This window comes from Ixodes scapularis, unplaced genomic scaffold (genome assembly GCF_016920785.2).
Source record: "Ixodes scapularis isolate PalLabHiFi unplaced genomic scaffold, ASM1692078v2 PGA_scaffold12__126_contigs__length_90152505, whole genome shotgun sequence".
In the NCBI taxonomy this organism is placed as follows: domain Eukaryota; kingdom Metazoa; phylum Arthropoda; class Arachnida; order Ixodida; family Ixodidae; genus Ixodes; species Ixodes scapularis.
Window position 1 is genome coordinate 17,440,196 of NW_024609838.1, and position 22,245 is coordinate 17,462,440.

Sequence of the window (22,245 nt, forward strand, 5' to 3'; positions counted from 1 at the left end):
AAAGCGAAAGCTTTCTTCTGGGTTGAACCAAGGTATACTACGTTCAACTATACTCTGTTTCACCTTTAAGTTCGACGAGAGTCAACGTTACAAACCAAGGTTGCCAATCAATCAGCACCAAAAGTGCATTGTCACCACGCTCATCGCCTTTGTGCGTTTTCCGTCAACGACAAAACCAATCACGCACATTAAATGCGCAGCGATCCTGCGTTTTTTTTATACGTGATTTTTTTTTTTATGCATGATTCTGTATTCGTGAACCCACATAAAGCAACGATCACCCTGATGACGCACTTTTTGTGCTACCTCGTACTGGCTTCAGTGCCCGCAATATTTTTTTTCCTAGCGAATAGGGCACCCTTCTGAATTGTTGAAATACCTGAATTCTAACTGGCACATCCATCGGAAGAGACTGGCTCATCTCGAGAGAGAGGCAAGCGTGTTCAATGAATTGAATACGCCTATGGTTTCGACAAATTCATCTATATTGTGGATGGCTCAGGTTTTGCTTCACTGTCTTTGAACTATGTGCTATAAAGAAAACTCAAAATTTTGTCGAAAATGAACGACAGCATCGAGCAACTCAAAAATGGAGGTGGAATTAAAAATATAACTTGGAAAAAAAAAAATCGTTCCGATTTGGATCAAAAACTCGGAAAACGCAGAACCCGAAATGCAGGTCACCAAATGGTGAGCATTAAGCTATAAACTATATGTGACTCTTAGCATCATGCGCTATTTTCTCGTTGAGTCTCTTTGGACTCAAGCTCATTAAGCGATAGAGTAATATTAATACAAATACTGCCTGTGTTCAGACCTGCCTTTCTTTTTGCACAATCCGATCACAATTTTCATGTTTATATTTGATAACACTTCGCAGGAGATTTTAAAATCAACAAAGACGCTGTGCGGTGTCGAATTGTACAACTTCTATGTTAAAGGGATTATCCGGTCAAATTTTGTTTTCGAGAAACAATTGAATATTACTGCTATTGCCTCGACAAGCATCGTACGTGCAATATCTGAATTTAATATGCCCCTCTGCACGAGTAATTGAATTTATACTGCTCCAATCGCACTCTAGCGTAAACGCTGTTTTCAGTGGCAACATGGGAGCTCTGACGTCACACAACACAGAGCGAGCATTTCTGTCTCGTCGTTCACCTGCGAGTGGACGCCTCAGCGTGCTTCGTTTTTGTTGTTGTGCTCGACTTGTTTCGTGGTTAGGTGAGATTTTTGTCGCACGGTTGGGTGCCACAACCACCGGGCAGCACATGCGAGCCAAGACATGACGTTCCATGCTTTTCCGCGAGACGTGCAGGGACGAGCAAAATGGATCGTCGCCGTGCGTAGGGACTGGGTTCCCGTCAAGATCGAGATCCCGCTTATGCAGCAATCATCTCACAGAAGAGAGCTACGAGCTGAGCTCTAAGCGGACAGAAGGCTCGTAAGCTGAGGTGTGATGCTGTGCCAACGGTATTAAACTACGTCCATCCACTCCCCGCCCAAATCGGATCAATCAATTTCTTTATGCAGCGAAACCGAAACCAATAGCTACACCACCTGGAAACGATAGCAGAAGTTGTATTTAGCACGCGTGCAGCCAAATTCTGTTTGACCCGCATGTGCAAATAGAGCGTGGCTACGATTCACCAAGCTCGTCCAAGTCAAGTGACGACATGCATTTGAACGATTCACCGGTTGTCGCCTCTGAGGGAAAGACCCGCAGCCTCATCACCCATCCAGTGGATCCGCCGATATGTGTACCCAGATACCGCTTCGTGTACCTTGTTGCCGCTTCAGGGGCGAAATCTGCATCCTTTGCTTTGCAAGCGCTGGTAATTCGATCGGTGGCCGTCGCAGTTGTGTTTGTGCGAAACGGCGTACGTTTGCTCGAAGCTTATATGGCTGTTTTCGAGTAATATCCTACTAAAAGGCGTCACTTTTTTTGCACGGGCTTGGGAACTGCAATAAAAGAACCGTATTTCAGTAAGGTACAGCCTAAGACAGAGGTTCTCAACCATCGATATATCGCGGACCCCTTGTGAATCGGCGGAGATGATGGAGGACCCCGTTCGTGGTGAGAGGAGAGGAAAAGTATAGGTTAAATATAATAATGATTTAATAAATGGATATAACTAAGGGCTAGTGTGAAGTAGACCTCTCTTATTGACGTTCACACGAAGAAACTTGCCCGAAATCTAAAACATTTCTTTTCAACCTGAAAAAAAAAAAAAGAATTGTTGCTGGGCTCGACTAATGAGGCCATAGAGATCATCATACCACTAGAAGGCCTTCGCGAACCCCCATTTGAGAACCACTGGCCTAGGAGGCTATATAATTCGAAACAAAATACAAAACATCCATCGACCAACGCTTGTTATCCCGACCATCAGATAAACCTTTGCGTTTTGTGACGTCACGCAGCAGCTAAGGATGTCAGCCATTGACACTGGCGAAATTCGGGGTGCAGTTTCGTACATACGCTCATGAAAGGTTTAGTTAATAACGGGAGATCATATATCAAAATAAAAATGTTGTTTGTCTACATGAAGGCTCCCTCGATGTAACGAGCACAAAAGCTTAAGTACTTCCGGTTTCGACCGGACAAACCCTTTAAGTAAATCTGCCGTCAATACTGCTGGTAAAAAGCGCGACACTGTTAGAGTGAACAAGTGATTGCTGTTTATTTTTCTTCAGTTTTTAATTTTAAAAGAGAGTAAAAAATTTTACTTGTAAAGTGAGGTGTGACATGTCGGGCACTAACTGAAGTTGTAAATTTTGATGCCCTCCAAATACCCTTTCGAGGTCAAATGCAGGGAAACGCGTATGTCGTGTTTGCACTAACAGAGTAGTTTACGTAATTTGCTAAGCATATTGCACACTGCGCGACACTGTCAACGCGAGCACGACTTCGGCACTCAAGTTTCGAATTCTACTTCGAAGGGGTGCTGGCGGGCATCCAAATTAACTAATTAGGTTAGTACCAAAACTAAGCACTTTCCACCACTATAGCATAGTTTCGATGACGGTCCTTCAAACCTGAGAGAAACTCGGAGAATATCAGTGATAGCTTCTCTGTGCCAACAGCGTCGTGGAGTGTGCATTAGTCTACAGAAGCAACACTGAATCAAGACAAACAAAACCTTACTGCTTTCTTTGAGTCTACTGTTGAGACCGCTTATAATGAAGTCGCTTATAACGCAATAGCGGCTATAGCGAAGTAATCACGATTTCCCATTCCCTTTGCACTTCGTTATAACCGAAGTCGGTTATAACGAAATTACGGCTACATCGAAGCAATCATGAGTTCCTATTCCCTTTGCACTTCGTTATAACCGAAGTCGGTTATAACGAAATAGCGGCTACAGCGAAGTGATCACGATTTCCCATTCCCTTTTGTACTTCGTTATAACCAAAGTCGGTTATAACGAAATAGCGGCTACAGCGAAGCGATCACGATTTCCCATTCCATTTGCACCTCGTTATAACCGAAGTCGGTTATATAAGGAAATAGCGGCTACAGCGAAGCGATCACGATTTCTCATTCCCTTTTGCACTTCGTCATAACCGAACTCGGTTATAACGAAATAGTGAATATAGCGAAGTGATTACCGATTCCCGTTGACTTCGTTATAACCGGTTTCGACAGTATCACATTGTAGTGTTCTTGGAAATAGGCACAACGTGCTGCGTGCGAAAACGCGGCGCCCCATCAGTCAATTCAGTTACCTATCGTGTTTTACAACCGCTTTTAAAATCAAGAGTATTTACTTCGACTTCCCACGCAAAACAGGAGCCGAGGTTCGACTCGTCACGAGCCTCTTGTTCGCGCAATCTGTTGACAAATGGCACTCACGTTACTTCGCCGTGGCGGAAAGGGGAGGTCGAACTCTTTCACACATTTCTTGCACGTAAGCAGCTCGTCTGTCTGGAAAGAGGGAAAGAGAAAAAAAAATAAAACACACGCACAAAACTCTTGATCAATTTGATGGAAGGCTTCAAATAGATCAAGTAGACGCTCTAAAAATATAATAGTGCGTCTACTTTCCCGTCAAACTTTCGGGAGAGTCATTCACAGCAGTCTACGAAAGGCATTTGGTGAATGAGGATTTTGAATATATGTTTAGACCTAAGAAGACAGTCTGCGCTCTGACACTAATAATGAGGATTAAATTATTCGATCTCATACAACCTAGAGCCTAGAGAGGGTGTTGAGGTCAAACTACAACGTGAAACTTGGATCCACAATAAATCAAAAGTTTTACAAACTTAAAAACAAAATTACTACTTTTATAAATTCAACAAATCAGGTTATTTGATTTAAATCACTGTAGCTAGAAGGAAGTAATTCTTTACCACGAGATGCATTTTTCAGCATGGGAGATTGATTGATCAGTTCGTCCGATCACCGATAACAATACGGAAGAAAAAATTTAGTTTTTAGTGATGTAACTCCCACCACACTAGAATAAGAACAGCTCGTTTTTTTAGTAAATTAAAAAAGAAATATTTATTTTATTTATTTATTTAGTTCTGACTTGATTGCAATAGGATATTACGTTACTTCTCGTTTCTTTCTCTTGCGTTCGGATTTTGTGGCGATGGGACGGTACGTAGCTGGTGCATGTTCGATTTGCTAAAAAAAAAGCACTTCTTTTTTGGTCGTGTCTGAAAGTAAGGAAGTGATAGACAAACGGTAAATATAAAAATATTTCCGGGAATATTTTTACGCAAAAGGGGGATTTTGGTCATAGTAAAAGTGGTCTGTCCTAAAACAGTATTTAAATTATGATTTACATAACGATCTAAATAATGTTGATTGTTATTCTTCACACCGGCAGGGACTCGTTCGTGTCCGAACTTCGTACAGTTTCTGGTTGTTTAACAGGCAAGCATAATTTTAGACATTGATTTTCGTCCTAATGTCGTATCGCGGGACTCTTATTTTTAATTACATGTTTTGGCTTCTATTCGTTTTTTTCATTGAACTCGGACTATTCGTCAACGCCACTGTTATCAGAACTACGCACAATACTTGACCCATTGATAGTCGACAAGTTGATTGCGTAATTTGTATGTTGTTTTAGGTGTAGTTATTAATCTTACACCTTATCAATGTCGAGATGTAGCATGAGAAATCATATCCCTGTTGTCAGATCATGCACTCTGCGGCACAATATGAAGGTTGCTTTCATCCTGAAATATTAAAACAAAAATAATAATAAATCTTTCACCACTGCATTGGCGTTTGTGCACAATCACATATTTATATACTACATCGTAAAAGGGACCCCGACACACACACACACACACACACACACATACACACAAACGCGTGCACGCGACATTAATGATAATTGATGGCCGTGATTTAATCCAGTTCAAAATGAACGTGCATCTCGATTATGGCTTCCCCAAGTCTTGCTCTTGCCGGAACTTTTTTGCTAATTACAGTTGCTGCGCCGTAACTAGTTTTAAAGGTGCCCCGAGGAGGTTTTTGATTTCGTCTACATACGACCATAACTCACTCTGTGGGTTTTAAGCATCCTAAAAATTTATAAATCATAACGATGCGGGACAGATTTCCCTATTAAAGAAACAATCAAAGATCGAACACACCGAGGTCATCTCAGGCGATGAGAGAAACATTGTTCCGGCAGCCAGGACGACATGTGACCAATGAAAACACGACATTTCGTTGAAATTGTAAACGCGGTTATTACAAAATGTGTAGCTTCTGTAGATAATAAAAGCAAATAAGAGTAGTCGAAATATTTGAATTTTTCGCGGAGAGGGAACATATTACTGCAATAATCGTCTCACAAAAAAAAAAAAAAAACCCTGTCTTTTGTTTTGTTTTTCGCGAGAGTGATGTGTTTAGTCGTCAACTCTCAAGAGCGCGCTTGCTGGGCTGAATCGTAGTCCTGGCTGTATGGGCATCTGTGTATGGGCAACGAGCCGCGCGCATTCGAGATATCACTCCGCGGTTCCCCCGGTTGGAGGCGCGAGAATCCTTCGCTCGCTATTGGCTGAAAGTGGTCCTGGTTTCGGAACATGCTCCTCACATTGCCGGAGGTGACCTCGGTGCGTCCGATCTTTGATTGCATTTTTAATAGGGAACTTGGCCGCGCAGCGTCATGATTTGTGAATCTCTAGGATGCTTAGAGCCAGCAGAGTGACTAATCGCCACATTCAGGCGATCTTAGAAACTTTCTCGGGGCACCTTTAATAGGATGCCTGAAGCCGGCACAAATTGCACTATACTGTGCAACACAAATTAGTAGTGATTACATTGCCGCACGCTTGTACGACGCTTATCCCAGATCAAAACTGGCAGGGGCGGAGATTGAACACAAAACTTACAGTTGGGTTGCTTAGTGATATGGGTCTTATTATTCCCATTACTAAGCCTCAATTGGCCTCTTAATGCGTGTTTCACTTTATTGAGCACGCATTATTGAATGGTAGAAGTCGAGTTACTGGCAACTTCGTCACTAGTGACGGCTTCAAACCGGAAGACATCAACGCTCAATGCCATATAGCGCTCTAACAATATTCCTTTGGAAAACATCCAAACAAACCGATGTCGGCCACAATCGTTACTCATTCGTTACAGCTTGGCAAAAGCGCTTCGTTGAAAGGAGATCAGAGGCAGGACGGGCTGGCCTTCCATCGAACTATTTACCCGGCCACCCGCGCCGACTGAATGTGAAAGCACAAAAAGAAAGAAGAAAACCTGCTGCGACCGCTTTGCTTGCGCGGAAGAACTATTCCTCCCAAGAACAAACAAGCGCAGTCCTGTTTCCTTCCGCACGCAACACTTCCAAACAACCCGAATCGTTTCCGACCACATTTCCCAGTCAGCATTTTTGCCCGCCGCAAGCAGACAACCATACGATGTCCCGTCATCTGCTGTTTCGTTATAGATGTCTTAAGCGACCCGGATAAAGGACGCATCCGCCGTCGCATCATACCGACCGCAGCGCCACCGCAGCACAGTTTCGTGTGTTTTCTTTAACGCAGGCGGCTTCCTCCTATAAATAACCGATGGATACACAATAGATCGTGAGGACTGCCGTGTCCGCGGATGCATATTCACGGCGTCTTGTCGGACACCTCCGGTCAGCGCTTGGCCGGTCACGTCGCTTCGTTGAATGCGGACTATATTTAGTTTTAATGCGTTCCGACTGCGACAGTTGAGGCTGCCTCGTCCGCTTCCTTTTCTTCATATCTTATTTTGCGGCAAGAAGAACGCGGAGCTCATTGTGATGCAAGTTTAACCGTAACGGACTTTTTGAAGTTTAGACGTCTGGCGACATCATTAACGTTTTGTTATGTTTCTACTTCGTTTTGACTTAAGGGACGCTACTGTCCGTCCGCAGTCAATGACTGTCCACGTCGCCATCGGAGCCACAGCAGGAGTATCTAGTCCTATACATCGCCCAGAACTTGTTTTTAAACAGGGTGTTGGTCTATATACACCTTTACAGCGCTTCACCCAAGTAAAATACACCGAGTCATTGGGCTCTGCCCGCATGCGCGACGTCCATTATTCTGCAGGAGACAGCTACGACGCATGCTCAGAAGGACCTCTACAGCCCAGTAGATTAAGACGGCAGCGCGCACAAGGCTGTCATTGAAATGGTCTATGCGAGGCGATAAACATCTCATGTGCATACAAACGAACTGTACTATTACTGCCATTACTGTAGAGCTTCATGAAAAACTGGAAGATATCCGAATTAATGCATTGAAGAAGAATGTCCCGGTCGCGCGATGCATGGTTACAAACAGAGATGCTTCGATTCTTCCGCACTTTCTCTACCATTGTTCATATGTGCTATAGACCAACGCGCGGCTCTGACGTCACGCCGCTGTGGCGGCGCTGCGGTCGACATGGTGCATGCGCCAGACGCTTTACTTCTTCCATATCTGGTTTCTTTGCGAAACCCGCAGTGCCCACAAAACTCAGTAATGCGGAGCGCAAGTTCGTCTGCTTCTTTGCAAGAGTCGTCGTGACGTCAGAACACCGAGCTCTGATTGGCTCTGACTGAAGAATGGCGGGTAGCCTTCGGGGCAGCTTGCTTTGAGGCCCTATCCTTCAATCAGAGCCAAGCAGAGATCGGCGTCTTTCTGACGTCACCGGAACCCCTGCAGAAGAAGCAGACGAACTTGCGTTCCGCAGTTGGGCCCGAGCCCGATGCCGAGCGCCCCTCGACGCGTTGATTGGACGCGAGGCCCAGCCGAACGCTGACGCAGCACACTCGTATCCAATCAAAGTCTTCGCTCGATCTCACTGCGACGACATCGAAATTTTAGTGGAAAAAGCGTAGGCAAACGCGGACATTGTTTGTAAACAGCGCGTCGGCCCTATATAACAGCACCGACCATAAGGCCCCTTATTTAAATGGACCTTTATGATCGTGTGAATGGGCAGCGACTCGCTGAATTAACTCTCTGAACTAACGGCAGCGACTCTCTGAAAGTAGCTATCAAATATAGTGTGGAATAGCACCTCGAACGTAGCAACTTTATATTTTGAAGTATTGGATAACAGAAAAAAACGAGTATTCTTCATGCATTCTACAGGGTGTCTCAAAAAAGCGGCCAGCCTCTTTAAATCGACCGCAAAAATCCGTTTTTTAACCTATCGCGCTACGATATTAGGCAGCGTTGTCCTCAGGTGGTCCATTTTTTCAATAAAACCTGCAAAGAGCGAACTTACCCGAGGAAAAATTAAATAAGAAAAAAGCTTAACTCTTGTCGAAACGGAGTGACGCCGCCGGTCTTTAAACAATAGGGCGCCCTGTTGTTTGGAGACCGGTGGCTTCGCTGCGTTTCCTTAGAAGTTAAGTTTTTTCCTTTATTTCTTTTTCTTCAGGTAAGTTCGCTCTTTGAAAAATTTATAGAAAAAACGCACCCCCTGTGCGCAACGTTGCAGAAAATAGTAGCGCTATATAGCTTAAGAAACCGACTTTTCCGGTCGATATAAAGAGCCTGGCTGCTATTTGAAACGCCCTGCATAACCTCTGACAGTTTAAAAAACGAAGCGCGTGGCTGGTGTTCATGCTGCTTCGTGATTGGCTCTCCGGCATTCTTATCGGCTAATGTAGCAATCTGATTGGTCGCAGAGCGATAATGAGATGTCCGAGACTCGCCGCGCACGGCGTTTCTTAAATTGTCGGCGACCATATCACCAAGTTTTGGCGCTTTCGTTCGAAACAAGTTTTGACGATCTGCACACTCACGTCGTTCAAATGCCTGTACCGCCACTCGCAATCCTTGATGACTCGGCCCTTGGGTCCTATTGGCACCTGCGAGGTAAGAAGAAGCAACCATTTTCTAAACGCTCATTTTCTATCGATTTTCTAGGTAAAAAGAACAGATATTCCAGTGACATCATTGGGACAGGCAGTGCTATAAAATGTCAAAACTCAAAATGAACTCAACCCCAAGATTAAGAACAGGACGTCGTCTAGAAAATGTGGAGAGGATATCGTAACAGGCCCAAACGAACGCGTTCAGTAAATTCAATGGCTGATCCTATATCCCCTTTCTACAATTCTCAGTCAGGAATATCTTGGAGGAGAAAATGGCGTTCTTAACGATCACGCAAGAGTCAAATGATTAACACAATCATGCAGGCATGTAAAAATAATAAACGTAGTATGAAATGATCGTTGCATACCGAGTTAAGCATTAAAATACGAGCAAAACACAAATAGGCAAAACAGAAGATATAGCAGTTAAAAATTAGTATTGGGGAGGGGGTGCAACATTCGCGCCCCTAGTGGCTAAATTGAGAGCTACTCCCATAAGCACGAGACTTGGTCAATCTTTGCCGCGCGTTCAATCGAGAAAGATGAAGTAAATAATCCAGTGCACGTGTGCATTGTGTTGGTAAACACAGGGGAAAACAAACTGGACATAGCGCCCCCTATAGTTTAATCTCCTCGCCATTGGCCACGGTGGCAATTAGCCCAGTCACGAGAACGTTGACAAGCGTAAAACTGTTATACTGCAGTCGTAGACGTATCGCAGAGCATGTTAAACCAGCTGTAACTCACTGACTAAATTGATCCGTTTCAATGCGCACTGATTGCATACTTCTCGGGGCTGAAGAACGTTTACCACTACTGGTGTTCGCAATCGCCCGATAAAACGAATACTGGTTAGTGGGGTACAACAATTCCCACAAAGAATTGTTGTAGAGGGGTACTGCAATTCCCGAAAATACAGTGAGTGCGCAGGCGAGCTGGTGATAGCAGTTAATCATGATGCTTGAAATCCGATACTGTGGTGAGGAAAAACACAGAAAGCTTAAAATCTTCGACTTAATATTTCAGATGTTTTTCCCTCACTACAGTCTCGGGTTTTAACCATGATAAACTACCAATTCTCACAAGCATATACAAGCACACTCTAAGAACAATCTGGTCGGGAATAAACTCTTAGGGGTTCTTCCGCTTGTCCGTATTTGGTACCATAAAAATGTTATTTTAAGCACCCCCTGAAAGTGTTTTTCGTGAAAAACCTATCAGTTTTCTTCATCGCACAGTTGCCTTTTTAGTGCGTCAGGGGGCAAGAGTGCTTGAGGTGGAACCGTTCTTCACGGGCTCAAATAGTCCTTAGGGCGTCGAAAAATCTTTCAAGAAAGGATTTTTTCTTAGAGTGCACAACAATTAAAGAAAAAAAGTTCAGTAATCCGCAAAAAAAATTTACACAATTTTTTTCTGCGTATCTTCGGTAACCGTTTTCTCATTTTCATTATACAGGCACACAAATGTTGGTAAAAGTGTCCCAATTTCTCCCTTCTTAAAAGTTATTTATCACCACAAGTTATAATCAAATCTCTTGTTTAGAGACTAACGGACGTCACTAGACAATCCGACCTCTTTTTTGTTTGTAATTTCTCCGATTAATGACGCAATTATTCATTTCCTTGGACAAAGGCACAACAAAACGGTAGAAACTCCTCGATCCATCAATCATCCGACAAATGCTCGCGTCATTCCTTCTCTCCTTCCTTCCACTTTTTTTCCCTTGTTTTTCCTCAAGTTTTGTGACGCAATATGACGTTCTGCATGGTTTCAAAAGAGTGCATAATTCCAAGTTCCCTCGAGGAGTCGCTGCGCCAATTTTCCGATTGCCGCATTGGTTAGAGGACTCGTCAGACAACCGGTTTTCGCTGACAGTGTCTGGAGCAGTAGGAGACTGTCGTAAACGCAGCTAACTCTTCGCAATCGCCAAGCGAGAAGGCTGGAACCAAAAACAAAAGTTGCTACAATATTTAGGTGTTTTAGATATCATTTCTACAAACGGTGAGTGCTCTCACGTTTTCTTGTCAGCAAGTCGATCGCAGTGATTCGTGTAGGAGATACACGAATATCTGCGCTAAATCATTGACCGCTTAAGAACCCCACTTTTTTAAACTACTGTACCGTTTGCGCTTGTTTGATCGCGAGTTTGCATCTTGAAAAGTGTGTAATATCACTTAGAACTTGAGGCTTTGGAGCGGTTTATTTTTTTCGTTTTGCTTTTCTTGCGTATCGGGTTGTAGCACTTTTGATAGTTTACAACTTTCAAGCACATTCGATGAATACAATGACCACTATGCTTCGTTTCATCCTAAGTCAAAACGCAGCCGACGCTACGTGCGTTGGGAACCGCTCAAACTGTGTAAAAGCGAAAGTCACCGGGACTTCCCTGTACATGATTGGTTCAGCGCTAATAGAGGACATAGGGAAACATGACGAACGCCATGTGCGGACGTCTTTGACTGTGTATGATTGGTCCCATAAGCTCGGATCGACGGCGTTTGGGCTTAGCCTGAAACGAAGTACGGAGCCCATAGACAGTGAGAAAAATATATAGAATTCACTGTGACTACTAGATAGTGAATGATGAGCAGTAAGCGTCATCCGTGAACTCGTGTAAGTTCGGGCCCGAATTGTCGAAAAACGAGCTGCGAGTTTGATTATTTCTCTTAACCGCATCTTGGCTATAATATAAAAGTTGAAGTCTACTTTACGAAGCTCGACATTTTGCGGTACGCTGCGATGTCGTGGTTGAGATTTGGGACGAGTGCGGTGGTGTGGCTTTTCAACCCCGTGTGTCACGCTTTTTTTTTGGACGAGAATTTGCGGTGTGACAGGCAAATTGTTAAAGCACCAATTACACACTGTGTGGCAAAAACCGAGCCCGCGGCGATTCGGCGTTTCCAAACGATCCGCCAGTTGCTTCGTAGAGTCTTCCGCAAATTATAATTAATATACCTGCAGACGAAAACGTCATACTTCTCAAGGCTAGCCACGTCTCAGGCCGCCCGTCTTCAAAGAAAACCTAATCCCACATTGCGGTCAAATCCATCTCAAGGCGGATTTACTGGGGCTTATGTTAATTAAGCTGTCAATCACTGACCCGTGTCTGATTTTTGAACTCCCATGTACGGCGGACCTTTGACCCAAATGGCGCTCGCTTTAAAAAAAAATAAGAATAAAAACTAAACGGAGTGTATGCACGCAATCCTTTAGTCGGCTTAAGGTCTGACTGCATTCAAAGTCACGAGCTTACGCATCCCATAAGACACGATAATTTTTTGTTTTTATTTTTCGACTTGTTTGTCAGATGATGTGTTTGTTGGGGGTATTAGCTTCAAGGCCGTCCGCAATCGGGTACCGGCCCACACGTCACCTTCCTGCTCGTCACCGGAAAACTTGTCACAGGACTACTGGTCACACCGGCCTTCTGGATCTAGGTCATTTTGTCATAGGAACACTCGGCACGGGTGCCGCTCGTCACCGGAACACTGGTCAAAAAGTTGTCTGTGTTTCGGTGGGAGCATGGTGAACTTTGCTTTACACAAAAGAACCGCAACACCAGGAATGAATCCTAAAGCCGGTGGTCACACCACAAAGACGGTCTGCATACAGATTCGAACGCGGGTCGCTGCGAGATCCGCCTGCTTCGAATGCCGCATGGCAACGAGTTCAAGGAGAACACTTGGCATGCGTGTTTGAAGACTGCCTTTTGTTTGGTGTATGAGCAACATTACCCCGGCTTAACGTCGTTTTGTTCGTTTGTTTGTTTTCTAACATAATGAATTTGGAGCCGACTTGGAAACACGTTTAGGACGCGGATACTTGGTAAGGCTACGTTCAGGAGAGTTTGAAGCTAACGAACACTCAACGTACTGGACTTCAATAATGGTGAAAGAATTTTCGTGCCATTGTAGAAAGAAATTTCTTACACAGCTAGCAGAAAATGTAGTTATGTCATTTATTGGGTATGTTGGGATGAGAACTACGGGAAGACAATCGATAACTTTTCACGAGGCCGTTAGTATTGTGGGCGTTAGTGGCACCGATTCTTATTTTGGAGATCACACAAACCACTCTACTGAAATATGGCAAAGCATAAAAAAACGGCAAGATTTTTTTTTTCTCTTTTAAGCAGAAGAGTTAAATTGTGCCTTTCCTCTACTTGTCGTTTTTCCAATGGTTTTGTTAAATTGTTTTTTCACGCTGTCGTTTTTTACTAAAGACATTGTAGAGATTTTTTGCATTAAATTCTACTTGATGCCGGATTTTTTTAGTATTCGAAATTGTTTCCACGATCACCACACTTTGCCATATTGTACTAAACGACCATATTGTACTAAACGTACAAATATCTGAGATATTTGTATGATCTGCATAAGTTCAATGAAGACCTTTTAACCTATCATTTTAACGTCATACGGTCAATCCTAACATCCTGAGGATTGGGCATGCCAGCTCCGAAAACTTCTATTACAATATTCATTAAAAAATACAAAAACAAACAGGCTGTGCCGCATGCTATGAAATTCAAAGGCGTGAGTGAGCAGCTGATAAAAGACGCTTGTCCTTCAAGAACTCATGCGACGAGTAGTTCTTCAAAACTCACGCCTAGTCGACGGCATAGAGTTATTATAATGTACGGTAGAGGTTCAACTGGCACTATTTTTTTTTTTTTGTAGTGTCTATGCGACTTCCCGGATGCAAACAAAAGCAGACAGCAGCCAGTCTGCTTTTGCGACGCTCCTGTGCATTCAAAACGAGGGTGCATTTTGTATCTTCGCCGGAAAATACCATGGATCACGTTTGATATTTCGACCGCACCGAATAGTATGTACCTTTATTAAGATTTCTGAAGGTGTAAATATTTTAGTTACGTCATTTTCTTTCATCAGTAAATGATGTTCAACTTCGCTATATTTCAGGCTCAAATTTCTGCTTTACAGGAGGTGTGTAAACACGTGTGGCGGATCTAAGCGAAATAACCGTTGAAAGGAATGTAAAGTGTGTTCAAAGTTCGCCAGGATTTCAGGGACGTTTATGTATTGCTAATATGCCAGTCCTGTCACTATATAAAATTGACCCCGTCCTGCATCGTTACGGGCGGTTAAAAACACTCAAAACGTATATAAAGTATAAAGTATGTGGGTTATAAAAGGTGTTTCTTTCCAATATTTCCTATGCCAGACAGCTTTTATCGGGCACTTGTCCTCTGGCGTCTCCATATTTTCAAAGATTTCGTCCGCGCGGGTGATGTTTTGAACGCAGAACAAGCATCTTCGTACATATTGATGAGCAGGAAGAATAAAGCAAATTATTTATTGCAAATCGGTCTCTATTACGTGGCCTTCTATTTATTTTGATCATCTACATGCACGGGTAGTTACTGATCCCGTGTTACTGCGTAGTTCTTGCAGTCTCCCTTGGTTTTCCACATGTCCTTCGTTTGGCACGTATATCCACCATGTCCAAAAGCGCCGACGCCGTGTTCGCGCTAACAGTGTCCGACAGTGCACATAAACGCATGTATGAAGCTGTCTTAGCACTGCGTTTAATGCCATGAGTTTTAAGAAACAAAAAACGACATAACTGACCGATTATTTCGTACGCGTTAGTGAGAAATGTTCCAAGCTACTATTATAGCATGTACGAATTATTCGTGATATTTGCAATTATAATCAAACGCAGGGAGAAAATGTACTCACTTTTTCCCATTGAAATGCATTTGCGAATGTAAATTTTCGACTGGTTGCTGTCTGCTTCAATTTGCACCAGCACACTAGTGCCAGTTGACCCTCTGGAGTATGTATTATTATAAGTCTATGGCCGGTGGTTTCTGTTTTCCACTATTAAAATTACGGTGTGTTCACGAGTATATGTATTCTTTCACCGCTTCATTTCAAATCGATGTAAAATTTCCGGGAATGTATGTCATTATAATTATTTCGCTAGCAACTCGAATTGTGGATATCACTGTTTCAAATATTGACTAATCCTATCACAAAACCAAAGTCACTCGTCACATTGTATAAAAAAAAAAATCAAGTTCTAATACCAGTGTTCCGTGCCACAAGAATGCCGCCGTGACAAGAATTCCTCGCACGAGATGACCTGTGACAAGCTGACCTACCGGGCGAGTACACCTATGCCAATTAGTTGCCCCCCCCCCCCCTCCCCCAATCTGACGGAAACTTAGTGCAGAAAAGGTGCCGTGTAACCGAGATTTAGGTGTCACGCCGAAAGATCCCCAGACGGTCGGAATTAATCCTCGGTCCTCCGCTGGGGTGTGCCAGATGCCCTCCGTTGGTTTATTACGTAAAAACCCCCAAATTTGACTTTGATAGATGCAACCAAGATAGGATCCAAATGCGAGTTGTACCTACTCCATTGAGTATTCACTCTCGCATCAGTGGAATGAGAATTGAAGAACCGTGCGGTTCGTGTATGGGCAACTAGACGTGTGGCAGTATAAGGGTTAACTCCATTTCTTAAATAACGTGCGGAAAGGGCTTAGATTAGGTACACTGACGCCTTTACTGCTTTACTAGTTTACTATGTGCTTGCCTTACCTAAAAAAGCAGTATAAACGGGATTATGAGACAGGAAAATCTAACTGGATTTCTTGCTGGAAACTTGAACTCCAATTCGCAGACAATAGTCTGCAAACTGGATTTCAGGATTTCAGCAAGGAATTCAGTTAGTATTTTTAGTTCCATAATCCAGTCTATACTGTTTTTTTTCGGTAGGGTATGCGACTGGCATATAACCGTCCTATAAATAGACCACCGAATCACCCGACTAGAGAAAAAAAAAAGGAAACTGCAGTTGTCCCTTATTCGAAACAAGTCAGTATGGTAGCCGAAACTAGGACAAAAAAGATATATACAAGGTGTAAATTTAAACATCATCATTTTAACAGCGATAAATGTCATTATACTATCATTTCGGCCGTTGTTCTTGCAACTTTGGCAGCGGTATACGCGAAACATAAATGTGCGCACGTTTTCCTAGGTGTGGTATACAGGGGAAAAAGCAGTGACACGGTTTCATGATGCTTCCAAGGCCTCCTCCGTATGCATGGTCTTCCGGTATCAACGGCACTTTAAACCCGGCTATCGAGAGCGAAGGCCTATTGAAACAACACGATCATTATAGTATACGCTGGGGTCGCTGGCTCAAATTACAAAGCGCAATTCGCAATTATCGGTGATTAGGGGTGAGCAGCGTGAGAGGAAGGCTCTTCGACATACAAATCCACGCGAGCGGGTCGTGGGAGCTTATCAGGCAACCTCATGACACGAATTTGACGTCGACGGTCACGACGACAGTTACGGGCGATTACTTCGGCGCTGCCTTTAGAAACGGCGTGGCATATGGGCGCCGGGCGGCATGTCGTGCCGTTGTAAGTCAAGGCTATTGGAAATGCGGAACTAATAGGCTTATACGCGCACTTAGCATCTATATACTTGCCGAGGTGCGGCACTCTCGGCTATTATATTTCAAGGCAGCGCACTCTTATAATCAGATTATGAGCGGCGCGCGTGAAAACGGGAAAATGACAGGCAACTATACTCGTATACAAAGAATATAACGAGACAATGTTTGTTTTTCTCAAGAAGGTTGCTTGTGCTTATTAGTTATGATCAGAAAGAAGCCGACAGTTCATTAATGTCAAGTTTCTATAGTGCCGGTTTTCATATCGATCCGTTCCTCGCTCATTTAGCCAAATGAACGATTTGCCAGAAGATACAATAGTTAAAAAAATACTGTATTTGAAATGTTGAACGCGTTTGTAATCAGGGTATCAAGTAAACGGAAGAGATGCAGGAAAACGCAACACAGACGTCGGTGGGTCGTCAGTGTTATCCTCCTGCACATTGCTTGCTTTCTAGTGTTGCTGGCTGGTTTTATTTTTGCTGGTCGGCAGTTTCGTAAGACTACGTTTCACGCAAGAACATTTTTTTTTTTCGAAACACGAGATAGACACTTGTAAGTATTTTCGAAAGCAACACAAACGTTACGCGGGGAACGCGAATTTTATGTGACCAAAATTGTCTTTGAGCTAACCAGTAGTCTCTAATAACCCTAGCAACAACTTTTATATGTATAAGACATTGCCTTGTCCACTTAACGGATATGACCAAATAAGAGCTTATAAGAGCATACAAGAACCATATAAGAACATATAAGAACAATATACGATTATATAACAAGATAAAAGAAACTGATAAAAAGTTTCTTGTAACCTTATATAATCGTATATTGTTCTTATATAATCTCGTATGGTTATTGTATGCTCTTATAAGATTTTAATTGAGGAAATGCGCTTATTGGAAAAGAAATTTCTTATAAATATAAGTTTTTTTTTACTAGGGAAGACGTTTTAATTTGCCTTCAAATGGCACATGTTGAGACTGAAGCTTCAGTCCAGCTCGTAACGCAAGCTTAATTTTTTTTTTTTTTTTAATTTCCGCTGAGATCTAAATTTGAACCCCAAAACCGTAGACATTCAACATATGTTTAATCGCAGACAACTTAAAAAAAAAAAGCATGTCGTGTTTTATTATCTTTACGCATTTTGCTATGGGATCCCACTACAGACAGATCCTCACTGTTCTAGTTGTCTTATCAACGTTGTTACCTTATCGAGCGTCGTGCAGTTAACTCAGATGCCGTTTTCGCACGTAGGGCCTTTTTGTTGTTTTTTGTTTGTCCGATTGAAGCACCGAGAACAGCATCTGGTGTTTATCTTGTCGCATTTAATTGGACGATCCTTTTACGATGTCCGAGGTGCATTGAGATAAGTCTTGCGCTTATCCGCTTCGACAGTTGGGGATACCGCGGCAGGGACGATCTGAAGCCCTCGCTGCCACAGCCTGAGGTGTGCCATACTGCAACGCTCGATCGCCGCAGGTTTGATTTTAAGGTAACCTACTGAGTGACTGTTCTAATGCATGATCATCTAATGCTTGACGTTAAGTCCCTCGATTAACGCTTTGCTAAGAGACCGACTGATGTGCCGACGCGCTCTCTTAATTGTCCGTGCCTGCGTTTCGTTTCCGGTTAGGAAGAACATGGCGGATTTGACTCGACCTCACTCTAGAGCAACGGTTTGGTACCTTGGCATTCGAAAGCCTACCCGCGTCCACGGTTGTTCTTTCTGAATTTTCACGCCACCTGACCCGCCGAAGTAACTGGGAAGATTTCGAACACAGCCATGGTGGGCAAGATAGGAAGAACATGGTGGACCGCGCGAGGGGAGGAGGAGCGAGGGAAAGAGAACGGTGGAGGAGGCCTTGTGGCTGCATCGCGTATAGCGTTATCTAGGGACGTCCGCTTGACGAAGTGAGACGCGTGAATATATAAAGCCTCGCCCTGCGCTTCTCAAGTTTGTCATTCTTGCTTCGGGATTCGTCCTTCTCCGTTTCTGTCGGCTAAAATCTGATAGGCTGGGGTGCGTTAATAATATGCTGGAAACACGCCACTTCACGCGTTCCTTAAGTTGCCAGGGACTAAAGCCATCACTGCTCTCTTGACCCGTTCAACCAATAGGAAGAGTGCTGCGGAGAGCAAATCGTCTGCTTCTTGCACAGGAGTTGTGGTGACGTCGGAACGACGCCGAGCTCTGATTGGCTCTGATTGAAGGATAGTGGGTAGACCTCAAAGCAAGCTGCCTTCAGGTCCACCCACTATCCTTCAATTAGAGCCAGTAAGAGCTCAGTGTTCTGACATCACCACAACAACTGCAAAGGAAGCAGACGAATTTGCGTTCCGCATAGGTGTCATACTCCGATATCTTGCAGTCAGTGTCAGAAGTGAACGGCTTTGTCCCATCGACGCTGCATGACAATTGAAGCGTTTGTGGAGTGGTTTTCAACCAATGACGCTTCGCGGACCCTTTGTGGATTGGCGGAGATGAAGGAGGACCCCGTTCGTGGTGAGGTGAAGGGAAATATATAGGTTAACTATGATAACGATTTAATAAGTGGAAATAACTAAGGGCTAGTGTGAAGTAGATTTCTCTCACAAAACTCACCCGGAAATTGAAACGTTTCTGCTCAATCTAAAAAAAATACAACTTTTATTGCCGGGCTTGACTGATAAGGCAGGGCTTCGCGGACCTCTAGATTGCCTTGACGGACCCAAAGGGTCCGCGGACGCATATTTGAGAACCATTGTGTTAGTGGAATTGATTAAGTCGGTGTGCCGAATGCGTCTCAACGCAGTACGCGGTGAGGAACTTCCAAAAGTGGAAGGCGTTGTGATTTGATTTTTGTTTTCCTTCTGCTTTTGCCGTCAGGACAGAGCCGACACCTTCTCTTTTTCTCCCGTGTAGGCATCCAACGCAAGATGCGTGTGGCCGTTATCGGTGCGGGTTGCTGCGGCATCACTGCCGTCAAAGCCTGTCTCGAAGAAAGCCTTGACGTCGTCTGCTTCGAGAGGGCTGCCGATTCCGGCGGCCTATGGTGGTACCGAGAGGATGCGGCCGCGGGCACCGGCACTGTGATGCGCTTCACCGTGGCCAACACCAGCAAGGAAATGTCTTGCTACAGCGACTTTCCGCCTCCCAAAGAGGCTCCCATCTTCATGAATCACAAGCAGACCTTGCGGTACATACGAAGTTACGCCGAACATTTTGATGTGCCGTATCGAATCCGATACCGGCACGAAGTTCTTCGTTTGGACAAGGATGGAACCTTGAAGGTTCGGGACTTGGAAACGGGCAAGGAATTTGAAGAGAACTTTGATCGCGTCCTGGTATGCACGGGTCATCACGCCACGCCGCTAATGCCAGATGTCCCTGGCATGGACAAGTACAAAGGACGGATACTGCACTCCCATCAGTACAAGTATGCAGATGAAGGGCTGCGAGGGAAGAAGGCCGTGGTGGTCGGGATGGCTAACTCGGCTGTGGATGTCGCCGTCAATCTGACCTCTGTAGCAGAACAGGTTGGTCTTTGTTAGAGTATCTGAATAACTTAGATTGTTTTAGCACTATTGCAAATGGTAAGTGTAGAGAACATTACATGACCAGAGTGCTCTTTAGCTGTTTCACAGCAATATAACACTAAAGATGGTAAGCGTCAAACGCTCATTAATCTAATTCTTCTGGAGGATAGGGTTTTACAGTTGGGATAACTTCTGGGGCTTGCGGTTTTGGAGTTGCTCGTGCTTATGGATAAAAAATATGTAACTTCGCTTGACGTGTGTGCTACATTTCTGTATCAGTAACCTCGACCAAGACATGCCATAAACAAAGGAGCTCAACTTTATTTCAGGTCTTCCTCAGCACCAGGAGAATCAACTGGATTCTGCCGATGCATTACAAGGGCATTCCGCTGGACGTGTACCTGTTCAACCAAATGCGCCTATGGTTGTACAGCTGGCTGCCAAAGTCCTACTTCGCTCGTTTAATGATACGCTGTTCCAACGAATCCTGGGACCACAAGATCTTCAACCTCGATATCAAACATAACGTTCTGTCTCAGGGGGCAGTGATTAACGCTTTTGTGGACGGCAAGCTCCTTGACGGAAGCGTTAAAGTCCGGGGCCCCCCTGAGCGCTTTACCGAGAAGGGCGTAGTCATGGATGGCGCCGAAGAAGTGGTAGATCTGGTGGTCTTCGCAACTGGCTACAAGTCGGATGTCCCATTCGCGTCGGATGCACTTCCACGCAATGGCGATTACTTTCCCCTGTACAAGATGATGATTCCGCCAGAAAATCCGAACATCGTGTTCCTTGGTTTCATAGACGCCGGTGCCAACTTGCTCCAAGCGTTCGAGATGCAGGCACGTTACGCGGTACAGGTCTTCTGCGGAAAAGTGACCCTGCCGTCGGTAGATGCAATGAAGGCTGACATCGAGGCGGTTCAGAAGGCGATGAAGGCCTTTTACGTAGCTACTCCTCGGCACGCACTGATGGTCGACAGGGTTGCGTACGTGGAGGAGTTGGCTCGAGCCATTGGAGTTAAGCCTAACTACTGGAAGATGTTCTTCTATGATCCGAAGCTTTACTGGAAGCTTATGTTGAGCCCCGTGCTTAACTACCAGTACCGACTGGAAGGTCCGCACTCGTGGAAAGGAGCTAGGGACGCCATTTTGCGTTTTGATGAAAGAATGCAGGCCCCCTTTGGTGACCCCGTCAAGAAAACGGAGAATGGTACTAGCATCGGAACTTGGGCCATGGCACTCGCTGTTCTTGCAAGCTGCGCATGCATCAAGACGGAATTCGGGAAGGATATATGGGCCAATGTGGTCGAGTATGGTCGTCGATTTTCGAACTTGACGGCCTTCAGTGCTTCATTTAAGACGCCATGGTAGGCGGCATCAAGCAGAGTGTCCAGCAGTTTTACGACCTGCACCGAGGCTGTCGCTGAATTTGGTCCGACGAAAGCTATCGAATTCTTCTTCATTGAATAAATAAAATCCTATTAAAATAACATAAGGAACCGGGCGTTAATTTCTGACTTCAACAGCACAAATGACATGGCAAAGCCTCAGGGTTTGATTGAAGCACGCACTCGGTCCGTGCACTCAACTCACATGGGGCCATACTTCGTCTCACCTTGAGTCCAAAAGCAACCGACACTACGAGGTGATGACCCCCCTCAGATAGCGTCAAAAGAGCACCATCATGGCGTTCGTCCTTTTCCTGTACGTGGTATATGATCGCTGAATCAGTAATTAACAGTAAAGCTCTAACGACTTGCGCTTTGAAAGCTGCTTGATTGGTCCCATTACCTGGTAGAGTCGGCTGCATCTGGACTCACGCTGAAACGAGGTATAGTATCAAGACAACTTGGGAAAAGCAAAACGGGGCTAGCTGAGTTGAGCGCAGTGGAGTACACTGGCTTCAAGCATTGGCTCGGTATTTGCCAGAGGTTCAGCTACCTTATGGGCATTGACATTTCTAGAAACTGAAGGCG

At 44.4% G+C, this 22,245-nt stretch overlaps 2 protein-coding genes across 5 annotated transcripts in view; one reads left to right on the top strand and one right to left on the bottom strand.

Moving 5' to 3' along the window:
* LOC8038920 overlaps nucleotides 1-22,245 on the bottom strand; it is a 45,339-nt gene that overhangs the window by 19,599 nt on the left and 3,495 nt on the right. The window contains exons 2-3 of the mRNA XM_040501937.2: nucleotides 9,252-9,317; nucleotides 3,860-3,931 (exon numbers count right to left, since the gene is read on the bottom strand). Of these exons, the coding sequence (XP_040357871.2) occupies nucleotides 3,860-3,931; nucleotides 9,252-9,317 (138 nt within the window). The remainder of the gene's footprint in view (nucleotides 1-3,859; nucleotides 3,932-9,251; nucleotides 9,318-22,245) is intronic.
* On the top strand, nucleotides 11,124-21,764 carry LOC8038919 (flavin-containing monooxygenase 5). Of its 4 annotated transcripts, XM_040501935.2 has the most exons (4): nucleotides 11,124-11,324; nucleotides 18,150-18,246; nucleotides 19,657-20,270; nucleotides 20,600-21,764. In XM_040501935.2, exons 3-4 carry the CDS (start codon nucleotides 19,671-19,673, stop codon nucleotides 21,638-21,640), a joined length of 1,641 nt encoding a protein of 546 aa, XP_040357869.2. In that variant the 5' UTR covers nucleotides 11,124-11,324; nucleotides 18,150-18,246; nucleotides 19,657-19,670; the 3' UTR covers nucleotides 21,641-21,764. The 4 variants fall into 4 exon arrangements, with proteins under 4 accessions (XP_040357869.2, XP_002413027.4, XP_029839432.3 ...); XM_002412982.5 differs by lacking the exon at nucleotides 11,124-11,324 and having other exon boundaries at nucleotides 18,130-18,246; XM_029983572.4 differs by lacking the exon at nucleotides 11,124-11,324 and having other exon boundaries at nucleotides 18,133-18,233.